The sequence below is a fragment of the Columba livia genome, chromosome 2 (assembly GCF_036013475.1).
Source record: "Columba livia isolate bColLiv1 breed racing homer chromosome 2, bColLiv1.pat.W.v2, whole genome shotgun sequence".
Lineage (NCBI taxonomy): Eukaryota > Metazoa > Chordata > Aves > Columbiformes > Columbidae > Columba > Columba livia.
In genome coordinates, this window is record NC_088603.1 from 87972686 (window position 1) to 87992027 (window position 19342).

At 36.3% G+C, this 19342-nt stretch overlaps 1 protein-coding gene across 2 annotated transcripts in view; it reads right to left on the bottom strand.

Annotated features, from left to right (window-relative positions):
* Positions 1–19342, bottom strand: part of ADCY2 (adenylate cyclase 2) — a 225488-nt gene that overhangs the window by 56888 nt on the left and 149258 nt on the right. For both annotated transcript variants that reach the window (XM_065052707.1, XM_065052706.1), the window contains 7 exons: positions 17476–17634; positions 16970–17102; positions 16463–16639; positions 15095–15138; positions 11862–11942; positions 6721–6790; positions 3543–3640 (listed from right to left, as the gene is read on the bottom strand). In XM_065052707.1, coding sequence (XP_064908779.1) covers positions 3543–3640; positions 6721–6790; positions 11862–11942; positions 15095–15138; positions 16463–16639; positions 16970–17102; positions 17476–17634 — 762 coding nt within the window. The remainder of the gene's footprint in view (positions 1–3542; positions 3641–6720; positions 6791–11861; positions 11943–15094; positions 15139–16462; positions 16640–16969; positions 17103–17475; positions 17635–19342) is intronic.

Consider the following 19342-nt stretch of genomic DNA (forward strand, 5'->3'; position numbering starts at 1 on the left):
TGGGGCAACAACCACAGGAAAGCCATAACATGCATTTTTTTTTTTTTAATCACTGGAACATTACGAAACACTACAGGTCTTAACAGTAAACTAATCTCGGCTTTATTGTGTTGAGTCATCAAACGCATTGCACAAGTCATCAAATTAATTGCATTGACAGGTCTGGGCAAACCATCTTGTCAAAAGAGCACCTGGGATCCCATAATCCAGCTAAATTTCTACTTGCCTCTTCCTATGTTTCAAGGAATTACCTCATTTCTGAACGCTCTACCCCCTGCTACAGTGCCCCACCAGGAACCCTGACAGGACAACTGTTGACAATAACCTACACAGGAACAGAGTTTAAAATTGAGAAAGCAACATGAGAACTTCCCTGGCTTCAGATAGTTCCAAGACTAAATAATTTATGATCTTGGCTATCCTTCTCATATTTTTCTTGTTTCATCAGTAAATATCTGTTTTGAATAACTCATTTTTATCAGGTGGTAAGAGATTGGGGAAAAAAAAAGTATTTATATACACTTATGTCTTGTTGGTAATATTTTAACAGAAAAATAAAAAAAATATTACGAAGAGACTGAAAAGGGGAGAAGAGAACATATTCTTTGTACATTTTTGTAGCTTTTAGGAAAATGTGTGACTTACGGCACATGCCCCTTAATGGGACATAGAGAATTTCCTTAGCTTGCCAGATAATTAACACTCATGTTTGAACTATTAGTTTTCAAATTCTCTTGAGTTGATAAAATCATAATGAAGCAATTACAAATGATAATTATACAAGGCAATACTGAATTCAGACTTTTTTGGTATCTAATAGTAGATATTGCTTTCTTAATTCAACTGATGCTTTCACCAAGCCATAGTGAATTCAATGGCTGTGTAGACTAATTGTATGACAGTTCCAGTGTTTGGAAAAATAATTTCAGTATTCTAACTTGAGTTTTGTGGGTTTTTTTTCTTTTTTTCCCTTTTTTTAAAAATAAGATACAGCAAAAAATAGCTAGTAATGATGGCTTTCTTTTGTTTATACTTATATTTTACACACCTGCTTTCAGACAAAAGTTTTAAGTACTAGCATTTCTTTGAAGAAAACCAGCTGTGCCTGACTGAAAATACTACCATGGGTAGAACAAGATGATTGTTCATTTGGCATGACTCAGGACAAAAAGACACAACTTCTTGAACAGAGCAGCCTCAGAAAGTGAAGACTTGGCAAGAATCCTAAACGTAGCCCCAAACAAATACCTGATTTGAATAGCACAAGAAGTAACTCCTGTTCAGTAGGAATATACTCCCATCAGTTCACCAATTTGCATTTCAAAAAACAACACTACCAATTCCATGTCAGTTGATTGTTTCCCCAAATGAAGAATGTAGAGTGTGGCGAATTACTAGAGATACTTCTGGCTCTTGGTAAACCAAGAATGACAGAGAGCCAGTGAAGGCCTGTTCCGAAGAAATGTACGGATCAAGCTTTCCTGTCATTTTAATGTCATAATACTTTTCATGATAAATTTCATGCCAATATTTTGTTTACTTGATTAAATTTATATTTACCACTTTGTGTAAAGTTTATTGTGAAAACATCACATCAGTTTATTGATGCCGGGAAAAATTAAAACATTAATAAATTATTTCAGCCTTGAAATAAATGTCTCATGATCTTGGAGACAGCACTTATTGCTTGCAAATTGCTGGATGTTACTCACCATCAAATATCTCCAAACCTACTTTAAAGCAGCAGCTGTGTGCCTGCACAGAAATCAATGATATTACACTGCTGCAAAACCAGATTAAGGGAATAGTGAATCAATAAAATCCAATGACAGACATAGTTTATCTCCTTGTCTTCATTAGATCACCATTTAAAAATCCTGTAGAATATATGGAAGAAAACGAAAATGCTACATAGAATTTTATACTAAGCTGTTAGTATTTATTTATCTTCTGGGAGGAAATAACAGTTGAAGCACTGGAGTATGTCCATTTTAACCTACACTTGTGATATACAGGCGATTTTTTAACTTCTTTTTTTTTTGTTTTTAATTTGCAGTGCTCCCAGTTTTCCAGCAAAGATGCAAATGCCTTTCTGCCTTCCACTTTTGCATCTCTTAAATTAATCCACACACCCCTTGAAGCTGAATAGCATCCATGTTGGCAATACTTGATTTTACACTATTGCTTTTTCAATTTAATATGCAGCCTTATAAAAGGACAAAAAGATAATTTATGTTTTGATAATGAAAATGATAAATTGTATGTATCTTTTGCTCTGATATTAGAAAAAGACCATGTAATATCAGGACGTGCTTTTACACGTGGGAGGAAACTTCCCTAGTTGAACACAGATCCCCAAGATTTCACTGATGTCACATATCTGGTATATTTGAATGAACTACACAATTGGTTTAAGAGACATAATATTGAAATAGAAAAATGAGCATCTTACTACATGCATGACTAGTGACAAATCTACATCCATTTTTATGACTGAAATCAAAACATAAAACCAGATTCATAAATTATACTGTTGGAAGGGACTAGTTAGATCCAAGTTTGGTTTTTGGTGTCTCACAAACCACGAATTTCCCAGAATTAATTCCTGTACTAATCAAAAGACAGTATGAGCTTGTAAGATATATTCATTATGCAAAATGACAAATAAAATTAGTCATGAGTCTTAGTTACGTATTTTGCAATAGTAATGCCTCATGTGCAGGATCCCTCTGAACTCTTGGAAAAGCGTCCCACAGCAGCTTGTGTCTCTGTGTTAGAAACTAGCTGGAAAACCCTTTGCAAAGAAAATGCTATAACATCTCAATAGAAGTCCATAAAACTTTATATATATTATAAAACAAATCTGCCATATGGAAAGTCAATTTATAATAACCTAAATGTTCCTTCTGGCTTTGAATTAAAATATAAGTACTACAGCACAAGACTGATGAATCAACAGAGTTTACAAATGCTACTCAAAGTGCTACACAGGACAAAAGATGATGAGTAAAGCAACACTGTGTCACAGGGAATATACAGTGTTGGCTTTGGAAACAATTGCTATAAAATAAATATCAGCTTTTCACTATGTAAACGATGAACAGTGAAATTGCGTTTTAAGAAGTCTAGTAAAATAGTCTTTACTGGAACTGTCTTCCAGTTTTCTCAACCTTTTTAGAATATGCACAGATAGAAAGAGAGCTGATTTATATGCACAAATATAAAATAGCTCACAATATAAAAATTCTTATACAAATAATTATTCCAGTAACTGAGTATAATATTATAAAATTAGTTTTAAAAAGAGACATTTTATGAACAGTAGTGCTCTATCTGCAAGTTGATGGAACAGCTTTTAAAATTAGAAACAAGCTTGATAATGGGCTGAAACCCTCAATCTTTTCAGTTCAGTTTCATTTCTATGAATTTACCTCTGTGATTTGAGAATTCCAATTTATTTTTTTTTTTTACTTATACATTTTTATTTTTCACATTAACGGGCAAACATACACAGGAATGCGTACATCTTAAAAACCACTTACTTTGGCAATACCAGGATCTGCACAACAAAAATGCAGAAGAATATGAGACAGGCACAAGTCACATAATACTTAAACGCAGGCAGAGTAGTTGCTCGATACTAGAAGGAAAAAAAAACAAACAAATGTTAAAAACAGAATTTCCAAAGCAGATAAAGTATCACCCAACTGAAATTTCAGCTTAAAGATGCAGATATGCATAGGCAGTATCTAGCAACCGTAAATTTCTTGTTGTTCAATAACTTCCACATCCACTCAGTTATGGCTAATGATTATCAGACATAGTATTGAATCTTTTTACTTATTGAAAAACAGCTTAAGCAGCCATGTCACATGGTTTTGTCTTGTTCTTCTACAGAACAGGACTATCCCAAATTCATTGTAAATAGTTTAATTAAAAAAAAAAAAAGGTGAAATAATATTTTAAAATATTTTTAGGAATGGCCAACCATTCTTAGCCAGTTCCAGGTTTCTTAGTCATTAATTCCTCAAACTGATTTTCAATTATTAATAAATACTGAGTGGGCTCAAAAAGTTATAAAAAAATGTAACACTCATTTAGATAGGAAACTTCAGAGCGCATGAAGCAGAAAAGTGTAAACTGTGCCTCAGATGTGTATAAACGTTCTGTTTCCAACAGCATAGCTAGCCATCACACTGATATTTACTGGGACTATATTATTACATCAATTAAAATATTTTTTGTCTGTGTTAAAAGATCTTATATGTCCACTGATACTACTAAACACTTGATGTTCTTAGGAGACAGTCAATTTGATCTGTTCTGTCATAAAAAAAAATCTATTTGTGAATCTCTAATTAGCCTGTCTAGAGACATAAGAATTAAGCAATTAAATATTTATCAGAGTTGTTCTGCTATTTGAGATAAATATGTCCTGATTGAAACCAATTAAGTACTCAAAGGGAAATGAACTAAGTATTGGGCCTATTAAAGTTACTTACACTATCAAAGTTTTTTTTCAAAGGGCAAGAGTTGAAGATTTGATTATGAAAAGAAAATGTACCAAAGATTATTTTCTCAAAGTGCTCAGAGTGCCAGCTTCATAAAATGGAAAGCGCTCGAGCTGTGCTTTCTCGCTGCAGGCACGCAGCTGTGTCTTTGTGCTTAGTGCCAAGTTCTGCCCTTGAAACTGGTACGCCAAACTTTACATGGACACGTAGAAATTGAATTTCACAACTCAACAGCTTTTTTGACTTTTGAATTATATGACAAATTAAAAGCAACCCTTATCACATACCTAACTGAATTCTGAGGTACAATTAAGACTTTGCTTGATGGGTACAATTGTAGCAAATTTTGTTTTTCCATCTGTGGAATGTTTGTTGTTTCTTAAAGGTTTTATCCAACAAATTTAGACCTTGAGCTGATGTTAAAATCTCAAAAAATTCCAACCAACTTGTAAATGCATTTCAGCATTTCATACTTCCCCAGACACTTCCCAGTGAGGTCAGACAACTTGATCTTTAGATTAAATAATTATTTTGCTTTATTACCTTGCTGTAATTCCAGGTCTTGAAAAGCTCCTGTTTAAATCAAAAGCAGGCTTCTGACTGAGTTCTTTAAAGTCAAGACTGGACTGGTGACTCATTAAAAGGCGTTGAAGAAAGATATGAAAAAGCTGATCCAAAAAGAACAATTTGTTCTTTGCCATTCCTTAGCATTCTACAATCTAAAAGAGATTAGACTCCTACATGGAGCATCTACACAGCTGAATAACTTAGCTCTCTGATTTTCTCCCAAGTGCTGAATTCCCTGATGGTCCAAAGTGCACATATGATAGTTTTCTCACAAGTTCTCATTCAGAATTTATCTGTAAGCACCACCCACACTAAAGGTACGGCTCTGATCCACCCAGTGTACCCTTTCAACACCATGAATGAGAACACACCAAGTGTAGCTTCATCTCTCTTATGCCATCTTCTACACAGTATCAACGAGCCTTGAAAGTTTTTCCACCCTAATGTATTGCCAAGGGCCTACAACACATGCCTTTGGCAGATGGCCATCAGAACACTATTCTGCTGAGCTGTGAAAGAATCTGAGAACTATTTCAGGTGCTTTGAACTGAAAGATATCTACAAAAATAATTAAATATGTATTTGACAACCACATGGGACCCAGAGGACACTTGCATCTGTGCTGTACAGTGTGAGCACAGTATGGTAATACTTTCTGTACCCCCTTCTCATCAGGTTTGCTTGTGGTCAATCCCACCTCTTACATCCCTGAAGGACAGCATATAACTGTTGCTCTAGGCTTAAGAGAAAGCAGAAAGAGGCAACTCTCCAATCTTTCTGCTGAGGCTGTGTCAGTTATGTAGAAAAACAATCAAGTTCTACAAGGCCACAAAACAAAGAAAAGGCCTGACTTTCTAGGCTAGTGGTCATGACAGTCACATAAAGGGAAGAATCTTTTGTTCCAATCATTATTCCAAGGACTAGAAACAATATCATTTATTCCATTTGCACATACATGTCTCAAACATGTTTTATCACACATATCTAGTTGAGATGTCCCTGCTCATTGCAGAGGAGTTGGAGTAGATTAATTTTTAAGGTCCTTTCCAACCCAAACTACTCTGTGATTCTATGATATTAGTCAGAAGAAATTTGAGTGTGTTGCATCCAAGACAGTAGGGTATCTTTCTTTAAATACATTCATAGTATTGTTTCCCCGGAATGACTGCCAGCATCAAGTGCATATGGAGAAAACTAATGAGCAACCGATATAATTACAAAGCTATCATTACTACAGGTAGAGTCTTTGAGACACGACGACAAAGAAAAAAAAAATTAAAAACATTGGAGTTTGATAAATGTCTTTTGAGGATGCAGGTGATGGAATTTAGGAATTCTTTGCTCCAGTTACATGAAATTTGGGCTCTCAAACCTTCTCCCACTTCTGCAAGACCATGAAAATTTTAAGAAATTCAAGTGAACTGCAGAGTCCTACAAAGCAGAAGGCACTCTTTGACATCGTATTCATAACATTTCTTTGATAAATGAGCTAAGATATTATTGTAAGGTTTGAGCACTTCTTCCTGCAGGAGAGGTGCTGTGGCCATGGCTCCATGTTACAAAATCAAGGGATACAAGTTTCACTTAGGATGAGGCAAAGACGGAATCACCCACGACCCAGCAGTGAAAATAAATAACTTACTTCTTTTTCCAGAGTCTTATTATAAAAAAGAAGTGATATTCTTTGAATGTCTTCAGATTTAAGCCACTGCCTAGAAGAGAAAAGGAACATTATAATTGACGTAAGAATAGAGTAGTCCTGTAGCAGAAACTACAAATCCCCTCTCCCTTTTGACTTCTATTGCTAACATACACATTAAACAAAAGCTCAGATGAACCATTTTTTTCTGTGCATCATTCCTAAAGATAATAAAAGGAGAGATTTTATGTGACGTAAGTCTGACACTGATATTCCACTCATGTTCAAAATAACGGAGTATATCCATTGCACAGAAGAGAACCCAAGATAAAAAAAGTCCTTCACAAGGTACCTATAAGAAGCACACTGTTACAATATGCAACAGCGGCAGGTAAATTACACTTTACAAACTCCTATTACAAACAAACATGTAAAAAAACATTATTAAAAGAGGAGGTTGTCATTGAGCTGTAATCCTCTCTTGACCATGACCCTGTACTCTAGAGGTAGAATTTGATCTTTTTACTGATTATAAAAAATTATTCCCTGCTTAAAGATGAGCAATACAAAATAGATTAAGTACTTGCACTGAAATGACAAATCTATTTTAAGAGAAATGAATCTTGACAAAAGCTTGACATAATTTTTCAAAATGAAATGCTCTAATATGAAAGTGTATATTTATTTTAATGGGCACTTGAAAAGAAACAGAATATTTACATTTCAAGAGTGCTAAGTTGCTTGCAAGGGGATTTGACAAATTTGAAAAAATATTTAAGCAGATTGCTTCTGTGAACATGAAGTACTTGAGCTTGAACAACAATAGCAGGGCTTGAGATTTTTTTGCAACCTTCCCAGCAATAACTTTAAATTAGGCTTTAAGTTAGTAGTGTAGCTACTGCCTTCCAAATAAAAGGGAATGTCTGAACTGACAGGCTGCAAATGCAAATAAGTAGTAGCAATGAATCACAGTGGAATATGTCCTGAATTAAGGTCCTGGGAGAACAGGAGTGAACAGAGTGGTATGTAAGCTATTAACTCTGATTTGTGAAATTTTAAATATTTGTTTCCTTGCCTGGGAGACTGTCCTTGTTCCTGTGCAATATTTCATTATAAAAAGAGGCTGGAAACATACTCAGTTCTAGATGTGCTTAAGGAAAAAATACATATATTCAGTTTGTGGAACTTTTTTGGTGAACTGTGAAAATTAAGTGCAAGTTTTCTTCCATTTTGTTATAAAAATCAAACAAAAAGTAACCCTCTTCTCTGAGTTGTTAACTAATTTCCCTTTTTTCTTTATGGTATCTGAGGGGTGGATTGATTTAATTGCCATTACTACACAGCTAAAAATTTCTGTTTGTAGATCTACTCCCAAAGGCCTAATTTGGTCTGTATACACTTGATCACATGTGAAGTCAGTAGTGCCATTGAGAGCAAACACCAGCTCACACTCCACATTACAACCTCATGTTTTCAGGAGCTTTTAGCTCTACTTTAAAGCTGAGAAAAAACTATACTGGTTTTAGATAGCAGGTGCCGAGGGGCCTGAGATGAGGGAAACAGGTTAACACAGACAAATGTAAGTACAAAAGAAGGAACACAAAATCACATATATTTGTCACGGAGATAAGTACTGAAAAATTCTGCCTACTTACTGACTCCCTGATGAGCCTAAAAATTAGCAAAGTATCTGCAAGTACGTGGGGATACGCCTCCTGGGAAGCTAGGTACCTAATTTCTGTTGAAGTTCTTTTGCAATTCAAGGAACACCACAGACAGACAGTGAATTGTGCCTGTATCCGCAGAGGTGTGTGGTTTGATAGGGCTTGTACTGATTGACAATGTACAGCAAGGAATTATACACAGAACATAGCAGCCATCATGACTTAAAGAAAAAAGAGAGGAAAGAGAGTGTGTCTCATTAACATAGTAACCTACTTATCAAAGAGCAAATAACTTCAGTTTAAGTCCCTCTGTAGGTATGCATTTAGTTAGTAGATTGCTATCTATCCATCACATGTGCTACAGAAGGCCTGTAACCACCAAGGTGAAGGGTGGAATAGCTGGGGCTACTCATCCCCCTCCTGTGCAGAATGAGTATTTTGACCCCTCACTATAGGAAAGACATTGAGGTTCTGGAGAGAGTGCAGAGAAGGGAAAAGAAGCTGGTGAGGGGCCTGGAGCACAAGTCTTGTGAGGAGCAGCTGAGGGAACTGGGGCTGTCTAGCCTGGAGAAAAGGAGGCTGAGGGGAGACCTTATCGCTGTCTACAATTACATGAAAGGAGGTTGTAGCATGGAGGGCGTTGGTCTCTTTTCCCAAGTAGCAAGTGATAGGACAAGAGGAAATGGTCTCAAGTTGCACCAGGGAAGATTCAGATTGGATATTAGGAAAATCTTCCTCACTGAAAGGGTTGTCAAGCATTTGAACAGGCTGTCCAAGTGTTTGAGTCCCCATCCCTGGAGCTGTTTAAAAGATGCATAGATGAGATGCTTGTGGGCATGGTTTAGTGGCGGACTTGGCAGTGCTAGGTTAATGGTTGGACTCTATGATCTTAAAGGTCTTTTCCAACCAAAATGATTCTATGATTCTAAAAACATTCTGTTAAAGGTACAGGCAAAAGAAATATGTAGAGAATGTAGGATGTTACACCCTAACGGCTAAGGCACTCAGCTGAGAGACAGAAGCTCTCTGTTCCTCACTTGCTTTTTTAAATCTGTATTTTACATATCTTTTAACTCAGTGCTCTAACCGAATAATAATGAATAAACAGGTCATAACTTTCCTCATGCAACTTTGCAAGGAGCACTGCCAACTAAACCTACTCTGAGTCAGGCTGTAAGGCCAGGGAGGTGCTTTTTAGATGCCACGATTTCATTTGCATTCCAGAAGACAGAATTGAACCCAGAGGCCCTGAGGGTGTTCACGTGGCACTTTGCAGTTTTGTGCAAAGACAGCAAGTTTGTGAACCAGCAGGAGAGCAGTGAGGGATGGAGGTCAGAGAAAATGCTGCACCACTTTAAAAACCTGAGGTGCCATTTCACTATGTACCACACTATTTCACACTGTGTAAAAACAGTGATTCAATTGGACTACAGCTTTGTCTTGGCCTAAGAAGATCAAGACTCTACATTCCTTTATTTTCCAGTTACAGGCTGTTAAACACCTGGGCATGTAATGTCAAAGACCCACATATTATGATTGTTTGCTTGCAACCAGTTACTTTTTTCACAGAATAACACACGGCAAAGAACCATGATGTAGATGAACAAGTCAGACTGTACTGCCAGCACAGAGTAGAAGAAACAATAGCTCTGTACAATGAATGTTCATTTTTGAATAATTTTCATGCAATTTCCTAATTAAAAAGGCTAAAAGAATGCTAATTTTGATACTACATTTTATATGCAAATTTTTTTAAAATTTTCCTCATGCAGTCATAGTCCTAATCTCTATACAATCCAAACTACACTTAAAAAAATTTAGAAATACCACTTTTCTCATATATTTTCTTAAAAGTTTTCTTCTTGATTCACAAAAGAAAAAGATTTAGCTTCACAACCACTCCATGGGATTATTTGGTAGTGGTATTTTCATTTTATGGCCAAGAAACTGAGGCACAAAACCCACACACAATTATAAGAAAAACAAAAATGTTATTAGCTTTGTGTCCTAAATGTAGGAAATCTTTAATCTCTTTTTTCTGAGTGACCATCCACATAGTTAAAACCTTGTTGAATTAACTTGCCATTTGTGGAATCAGCACTTTTGACAACTTATTCTCAGGTACCCAGCTGAATAATATTACATAACTCATTCAGCAAACCAATACAGGAATAGGTTGAGAATCTAGTTTTGGAAGGTGGCATTCAGCCTCTCCAATATACAAGATAATTTCTTACCTTTCTGCAATTCCCCCTGTAAGTCAAAAAATGCACTGAAGCTTTTTCAGAAACCTTTTTTATCACACAATGTTTTTATCCCCAAGCTTCTCTGAATTTTATGCACTTATAAGATAAGACAGGGATTCTCTGAATTAAACATGCAGTTTTATCATGCCAATACTTCCATGTATTTATAAGATGCTTTACTTTTGACATCAAACCATCATTTTTACAATCCACTTATCAGAGCAGCAAACTTGAAGACATATAAAAACTCCTCAAATTTATATAGATGTTTTAGGCAAGTCTAGTATCATCAAAAGGCTTTGCCTATCATGACCTACCCTATTTTACTGTATTCTTTGTATGACCTGTAACTATCAACAATCTTTTCTATAAATAATAACTGGAAAAATATTTTCCTAAAGCCAAATACCTTTTAATAGGACTATTAGATGCAAAAAATCAAATGTGACATATGAACATGTAATAACTATGTGCAGTACTCATCTGATTAAGATTCTGAGTAACAGAAGTAGGGGGGGAAACATGTAATTTATCACAATTACTGTCCACATTTTTGAAGGGTAATTCCCTTACTTCATCAGATAAATGTAAGAAACCTGAACGCTTACTTTGGACTTGTATTGATTTTTCACTCAGTCTTATCTATTCACCAGCAAACGGAGAACATCAATACTGCCTCCAGCTCTTGCTAGCACACAGAAAAAATACATGCACATTGCCTCCCCCAATAATTTCAATACGCCATCCAGCGTAGCCTTCTCTAAGAATCAAACAATCAGTTGAAACAAAGAGATATTAAACTATTATTTTAGGGAAAGTTTCTAATTTTGAGATGTTTCTGTGACAATTGTGAAGTACCAATTTTCACATCATTCTGATTCCCGAGCCGGCTATTACCTATGTCTTACTTCTCCCATCTCAGATAACTCTGATAGAGTTAAGGCTATGAATGTAGAGACATGAACAGATACAGAGCAAAAATCCCTCTACCATGAAGATCAAGACAAGCCAAAACCTCTGTCACACCATGATTCACAGGCACTGTCTTATCCCACACAGCTGTAAATGTTACTATACTTCACAATGTGCAGAGCTTCCTATGCCAGTATTAGTGACACCTTTACTGATTTCAGACTGCTGGATACCTGTGAGAAAGTGAAAGAGTAAACACTACCTTCTGTTGCAGTTTTACATCAAAATTGAAGGAAGGAGACAACAGAAGATGAAAGCATACTTTTGAGCATTGATTCCATCAATGGCCTGGATCATCCTCTCATTCAGTTCCTCCTCAAACCTCCTTTTCTGTGATTTTGTTCTGGAATGAAAAATGCGGAATGAAAATCATTACATTGTTAATAAACATTAACTTTAAACAATGAGGTGATAGTTGGCATAAACTTGTGAGGATAATAACAATTCTTCACCATTTATGATTCAATAGCAGCTACAGGCTTCTGGCATGCTGAGCCTCATAACAAACTCTTAACAAAACCAGCATAAGCTACAGAGTCTGACACACACATAAACCTAGAGCTTGGCTATCAGGGAGCACTTAGAAAACAAACACAAGGGTTTCCAGAAACTCCTTCCATAAGATGGTATCAAGACACATGGTAACATTTGTACCTTTTGGACCTATTTTAGAGAGAAATTTGGAAACACAAAAACACATAAACCTAGAGCTTGGCTATTAGGGAGCACTTAGAAAACAAACATAAGAGGACATTTAATAAAAACAAACAAACAAATAAAAACACCAAGAAAGTTCAAGAGATTCTGGTTGAAGGAAGGTCTTCCGTAGTCTTATGTATTCATGAAAAAGAAAGGCAATATGCTCAAATTCACAAAGCATTCATGTTTCTTGTAGTTATTTTTAAAAATCCATGTCAGAATTGTATGACGAGCAATAATGTGCTAGTGCACTGAGGCATAATAAGTATTATCTACCAAAAGCCTGCTAACTCTTCTTTTCTTGGAAATATTTGATTACTTTTGATCAGAAAACTGAGCATTAAGTCTGAAGTTAGTTTCAAACATATGTCATGTTTCTTTATTTACAACTTTTAACACAACTGCAATGGAAAAATGAAAGGATATTTTCATTTGGCTCAGCGTGAACCCAGCAGAGGATCATCAGAATGGGTTTGTATTTGCTAACATATGTTATTGCAAACATCATCAGTCCTTTCCGCAGTTGCACTCTCCTTGAAAATGGAATATTTCAAATATTGCCAGATTATGTCTCTGTCTCTTGAAAACTTAAATTCAAGGTAACTTAATGACAGTGTTTTGTGAGGAGTCAACAGTCAGTTCTTAAAATCTACTATTTCCTTGTCAAAATTTTCTTAACCTACAAACTGAACCCTGCCAAAGGTAACATGGATTTTCTTCGACATCGTGGTTGTGGGTTATTTCCCCAAAACTGATAACCTGTTGCAGAATTCAAAGTCATTCAGAGATTACATTAGTGTATTTACATTAACTTTAAACAACCAAACTGATTTTATGCCTATTCAATGCAACAGAATTTAGGTAAGAAAGTATTTACACCTTATTTTTCACACACAAAATAATCTGCCTAGAAGAAATAACTAGACAAATGAGGAGAGACACGATCTAATCACACTTAATCCTCTTGGCAGATCCCTAACAATGTAAGACTATCATGTAACTAGATAAGAGCTAACACTGCCACAAACAGAAGCCTACAATCAAGCTTCAAATCCCACATTTTCATATTCTGATAAAATACTGATTTTCAAGGTGCTTACTATCATTTCAGCTCTCTCCTGTGGGAATGACTAACCAGCTTATCTAGAATCCTAGTTATACGCCTCACTATGGGCATCACACTCCACCAAGGGTTTCCAGAAACTCCTTCCATAAGATGGTATCAAGACACTTGGTAACATTTGTACCTTTTGGACCTATTTTAGAGAGAAATTTGGAAACACAAAAGCAAGAACATCTCAGAATCTTAAAGAACTGCATTATTTGCAAATACCACAGTCCAATGATCTTTCTTTTTCCCATATGTCTGATAGAAGTCCTTTTGACGTGTTGTCCAAATGTAAATGCTCAGTTAAAATCAGGTACTGTTTTTATTAATACCGTGCATATTCAGTCAAAGCTTGTTCATCTTCTGGAATTTAGCTACATTTTAGGTAATTACATAGCTCTCCAGTAACCTGTGATTTGTTGAGGAGACATTTACCAAGAACAGATAGCGAAGGAACAGAGAGATGACACGTTTGCATAACCAAAGACAATAAAAATACAAATTTTAAACAGTTCTTTCAAGCTATTTTATGGTATTGGTGATGTTATTTATAATTTATATTTATATTATATTTATAATTTATCTCAAGTGTAATCATGTCGTTAAAATAAAAATTACCCAATCCAGGTTTCTGACAGTCCTAAGCTTGTTTTTTAAACAGACATCTTTATTTCCTTGATTTACAAATTCTGGGTGTTTTTAAAGAAGTGATCAGTTGAACCCTGTTTCCATTTTTCACCATCTTGCCCCAGTCATTGAAGTACCAAGAAGGAGAACAAAAACTCAAAGCTATTCTGATTTTGCAAACATTTTATGTAGCGGGAGCTTTGTGGAAGACTACAAAATACATTTGAAATGTTTACTGGTGCAAACATACTACAGACTTTGAAATAATAAAACACAATGCAAATTAAAAGCAATTAATAAAATATATAAAAAGTCTCTTTTAGTACATATTATTAGTTGTTGTAACACAAATTATTAACAGCCCTTACTGTCTTTCCTTTTCTTACCCCTCTGTGCCTCCTCTCAGTTTTCATGTCTATAATATTCTCCCCACTGACAAGAGTAATTAGGTTGTTAGGAGAAATGAATAGTACCCCATCAACACACACTAATTCAGAAAAATGCTATTTGTTAGCAGGAGGTATATTCGCAATTCATAAGTGACATGTCTGCGAAGTCTCTTTCAAAGAACCACAGAATCATTTTGGTTGAAACAGACCGTCCAGATCAAGCCCAACTGTTAACCTAACACTGGCACTAAACCATGTCCCTAAGAACCTCATCTATGCATCTCTAACACCTTCAGGAACGGTGACTCCACCACTTCCCTGGGCAGCCTGTTCCAATGCCTGACAACACTTTCCATGAAGAATTTTTTTCCTAATATCCAATCTAAACCTCCCCTGGCACAACTTGAGGCCATTTCCTCTCGTCCTATCACTTGCTACTTGGGAGAAGAGACCGACACCCTCCATGCTACAACCTCCTCTCAGGTAGTTATATACAGCAATAAGGTCTCCCCTCAGCCTCCTTTTCTCCAGGCTAAACAGCCTTCTCTATGTAAGAAGATTGGGTGAGAAATGGCCCCAGTATTTTGAAAGCATGCCTTACATATATATATAAAAATGTGTATGTATTAATGTGGATTTATATGAATAAGTGATTTTTAAAAATAATTTTACCTCTCTCTGCAACGCTGAAAATGATACTGCCCCATGGGAACATCCTAAAAAACAAAAGAAAATACCTATGAACTATAATAGGCTTTGACAAAATTAAATTGCTTTAAAAATAGTACAGAAAACAAAGTAAGAAGAAAAGTTTCCAATACAAATGCTTTTAGCATTAGATTAAAACTGTCTAAAAGAGAAATACAGCCAAGAGAGAAGATGGAGTGACCTGGAGACAAACTGATCTATCATTATAAACACTAAATAACTAATACAACAGTTTGAATCCAAGAATGTTTTGCTCTACTGGAAAGTCAATGCTTCAAAGTCACCAGTTTTAATGTTGCCCAAAGTCCTGCCAGTTTGATAAAAAACAGTGTTAAGTGTTTTTGAAAAAACAAATTTGAGTGGCCAAATACAGGCAATGGTCATTTTTTATTGATAAGCAACAACGGCCATCACAACCACATTTATTTTGTGATGAATAGAGATGGCTGGGTACTTTCTGTAATGAACACATCGCAATCCACATTCTGATACACTGCATTTATTGAACAAGATGGGCTAGGCTCCTCAATCATATGTTCTCATATACAACAGGAACAAAATGAATGCCAATGTTGAAAACTATGAGAATTTCCCTTCATGTTTTCACTTTCCAGAAGTAGAAGATAATGCAATGTACAAGATGCAGACTGATAGCATCTAACTGGCATCAGTAAAATAGTGTTAGCAAAATTAAAAAGAAATCTTTTCTGTTCAGTGTAAGAGATGTAACATTGCACTATAGTATTGGGAAACTCAAGGCATCTGCCATAGCAGATGACTGGTTAATGCAACTTCAAAAGCTAAATGTTACATGAGTATGGGTTTGGTTCCCAGAGAACTCTTCTAATGAAGTCCACTCCAGATACCACAGGGATATTCTAACTTCACAGCCTTTGCTCCTGCTTTCACCATGTTCCAAATGGACAATGTGGCTAAATAGCCAATAAGTCTCAGGTAATGTCTCTGTACCAAAGCTGTGCCTTCCCAAAGGTGTTGCAGTCCGGCTTTATGTTCAAAATGTCTTTTCACGAGGTGAACAGAAGCCACTCCATGTGCTCTGCCTGGTGCTCAGGCTCAGAGGGTCAAATTGTGTGTTTTAGTGAGTACATTTGACTCCTTATAATTTAGAGATAAACTTATAACAAGACATGGCTCTTTAGAGTCTAATCCAAAGGTCATATGCAAATGGAAAAGCTCCCAGCACCTTCACTAGCTTTATGTACAAATATGTGTATATCATTTCTGTCAGAAATAACCACGTATTTAGCAGTGAGCACCTTTTTCCTTTCAAATATTGATAAATTGTATGAAATGACATAAGTAGGCCCCTACTGTTGTGCTAATCTTGCCGTTTTCAGTGGTCATGCTGTCCCTGTGGTGCAAATGTGCAAATGGCTTGGCGGCTCCCCAAGATTCCAGGTACCGGGTCATGCGGACAGAAGCTCTCATTTTGGCTCCATCAAGAGTATGTCGAGGTCTAATGTGGTGCTGAGGGCTTCGCTTCTCTCCCTGGTTTATAGAGGAAAAACAGTGATATCAGCCTTGGTGTTCACAAACCTTTTGAAGCAGTAATTTGTCATCTGGTACCACATATCTGTGTGCTTAGGAACTTAAAAATGGGGAGATGCTAAGAACCTGCAATTCTTAATGATATTGCTGGGAAATATCAGAGACTTATTTCTGAAGAGCGAGAAATATTTGCAAAGCTAACACTATGTATTTGTAGGCATCAGTAATAACTCTGATCAATACCTTATAGTAGTGAATTATTCAATAAAGAGATTAGTACTCCTGCTCAAAAATAACTGTGACTGGCCACAAAATAAAAGTACTACTAACCTTAGGATTGATTACAAAGTAAGTCTTAACATTATGCTCTTTCAGATATGGGTCCCTCACATCTCCATCCCCATCTTCCACTTTGTAAGCTCCATTCAAATGTGCCAAGGTGACTGAGGTGATGTGAACACGGCTGAAATTATATTTTAAAAGAATGACAGAATCACAAATACCGATCAAAAGCATAATTTGAACCTGATCAACCTTTTTTACTAGCTTTTGGATATACTTTTCATACACTGATCGCTTCAATTACATACCCTCTAGTTTCACTCTTAGAAGTTCTAATGGACATAAATCTAAAGTTTTCCATTCACAAAAAAAATGCTCCTTAAATCACAGGAAATACTGAGTGCCCATGTTTGTTTGGTTTTTTTTCCTAAAGACAGCACTAAGAATTAATTCAGGCTTCTCCATGAAGGCAGATGGCTGAAGACATGGTAGCTATGCATTTCTCCATGATACAGAAATCCACATGTCCAAAGGTTAACAGAGAAGCCTCTTACCCCGGGACTCCTCCAGCTTCCATATGGTTTGCCAGAGTAACATCATGCGACCACACATCGTACTGCCACTTCTGTAGCCCAATAACCCCACAAAGCACGTTCCCAGAGTGCACTCCTACGCGCATGTTGATATCAACTCCAGTTGCATCTCTCACTTTCCTGTAGTTGAGAAGAAAACCTATGTTGGTATACTTAACAGGGCTTTCGTTTTCTTTTAATTTACCAGTCAAATTATCAGTAACAACAGTGATAATATTTATTTCTCTTTAACATTGCTGCCATTCTTTTTATGCCAAGACTATTTTCATATATTACCTTTCCCATAATCTATATTTGCAACTTTGTAGTAAATATTACTCCCCTAGTCCATTTATGAGTTCCCATTTTTTACTCATCTGAAATTATTTGGGAGGGCTCAACTAAGAAGTGGAAATGTTCAGTGTCATGGCAGAACCTAGGGACTCTTTTTGTTCTGTGGGCAGCCTTTGATATGGCTTTAAACGCAGCAACAGTCCAACAAACATATTTTGGATGTCTGGAACTAGTTACATGCCCTTCTATCTGAAGAGTCTATTATCTGTGTTTGAGATCTTCACATATCTGGCTTCTGTCAGGTCCCATCACTCTTGCACACCTGCTTGCAAATGGTTCTGCTTTGAGCAGAAGGACAAAAAGCACAGCACCTCAGGATATTCTACAGGCCAGTGGCTCATACACTTTTTGGGGTTATGGGCTCAGTGCCATTCAAGCTGTGGAGAAAACAAGCTCAACAGTCTTCCACGTGGTTGGTGAACACTGTACCTACTAGATCATTATACAAAGAATGAGAGGCCACCCTCACTGTCCAGACCACATCTAAACCTTTGACCTTTCCAGGGACTTAAGCCAGAGTTGAAGTATCTGTTCACTCCAACCCAAATCTCAGAAAAGCCCTACACATACGATAGGCATTAATCTTTCCAGAAGAGGCTCTTCTGAATCACAGGTGGGTGACTAGAGTCAAACAACCAGAACATTTTCAGACATATGTCATATGGGTACCTAATGACATATGTAAAGAGTTATAAAATGAATTCAGATGTCTACAGGCTTACACTGTTCTAAAAGATGGGAAGATCATAACTGGACGTATGTATTTAAGCCCCAACTCATGTGCACCTAAACCTAACCAGTAATAAGGAACATGTACATCCATTTTTCTTGGAGGAATTCAGGATGTTGATGGAAGGAACAAATACAGAAAATAAGAAACCTAAATGTCTCCTGTCTGTGAGTCAGGTTCATAATTCTAGCAAAATCTTCAGTCTCAATGATGAGAATGATCAGCTCTGTACCTTCTGAATTACAGAATTAAAATGTCCTGTTTATCCTTTTTGTTTGTTTGTTTGTTTAAAGGGGACATAGAGCTTAATAGGCTCAATTTGATATGCTAAATCCTACATTTTATGAAATGAAAATAACAGAAGCATGACTGAAAGTAATTTGTTAAACTGTGTTTTGAAGTTAGCAAAAAGAGCAGAGAACTCTTTTAATTCCTTCAGTCTCTATCAGGTGTTCATTGGTATGTCCTTTCACTTTGACATTTTACACTGCTCTTATGCAGCTGACACACTTGAAAATGAACTGCTTGCAAATGGTCTTTGTAAGCAGTTGGCAAATGACAAACACCACTTTGCTCTGCACAAGGAATATGACATAAGCTTAATAATTTGGAAAATAAAAGTGTTTCACAAAACTGGGCAAAGTGGAAGAGGAACATTTATCCTCTAGAAGTGCTTGTTGAAAGGCTGCCCTGCCATATTCTGCAGAGCAAGCCATAAATACTGCTTTATAATAAGCTCTCAGGAGTTAAGAGAAGAGCAAGTAG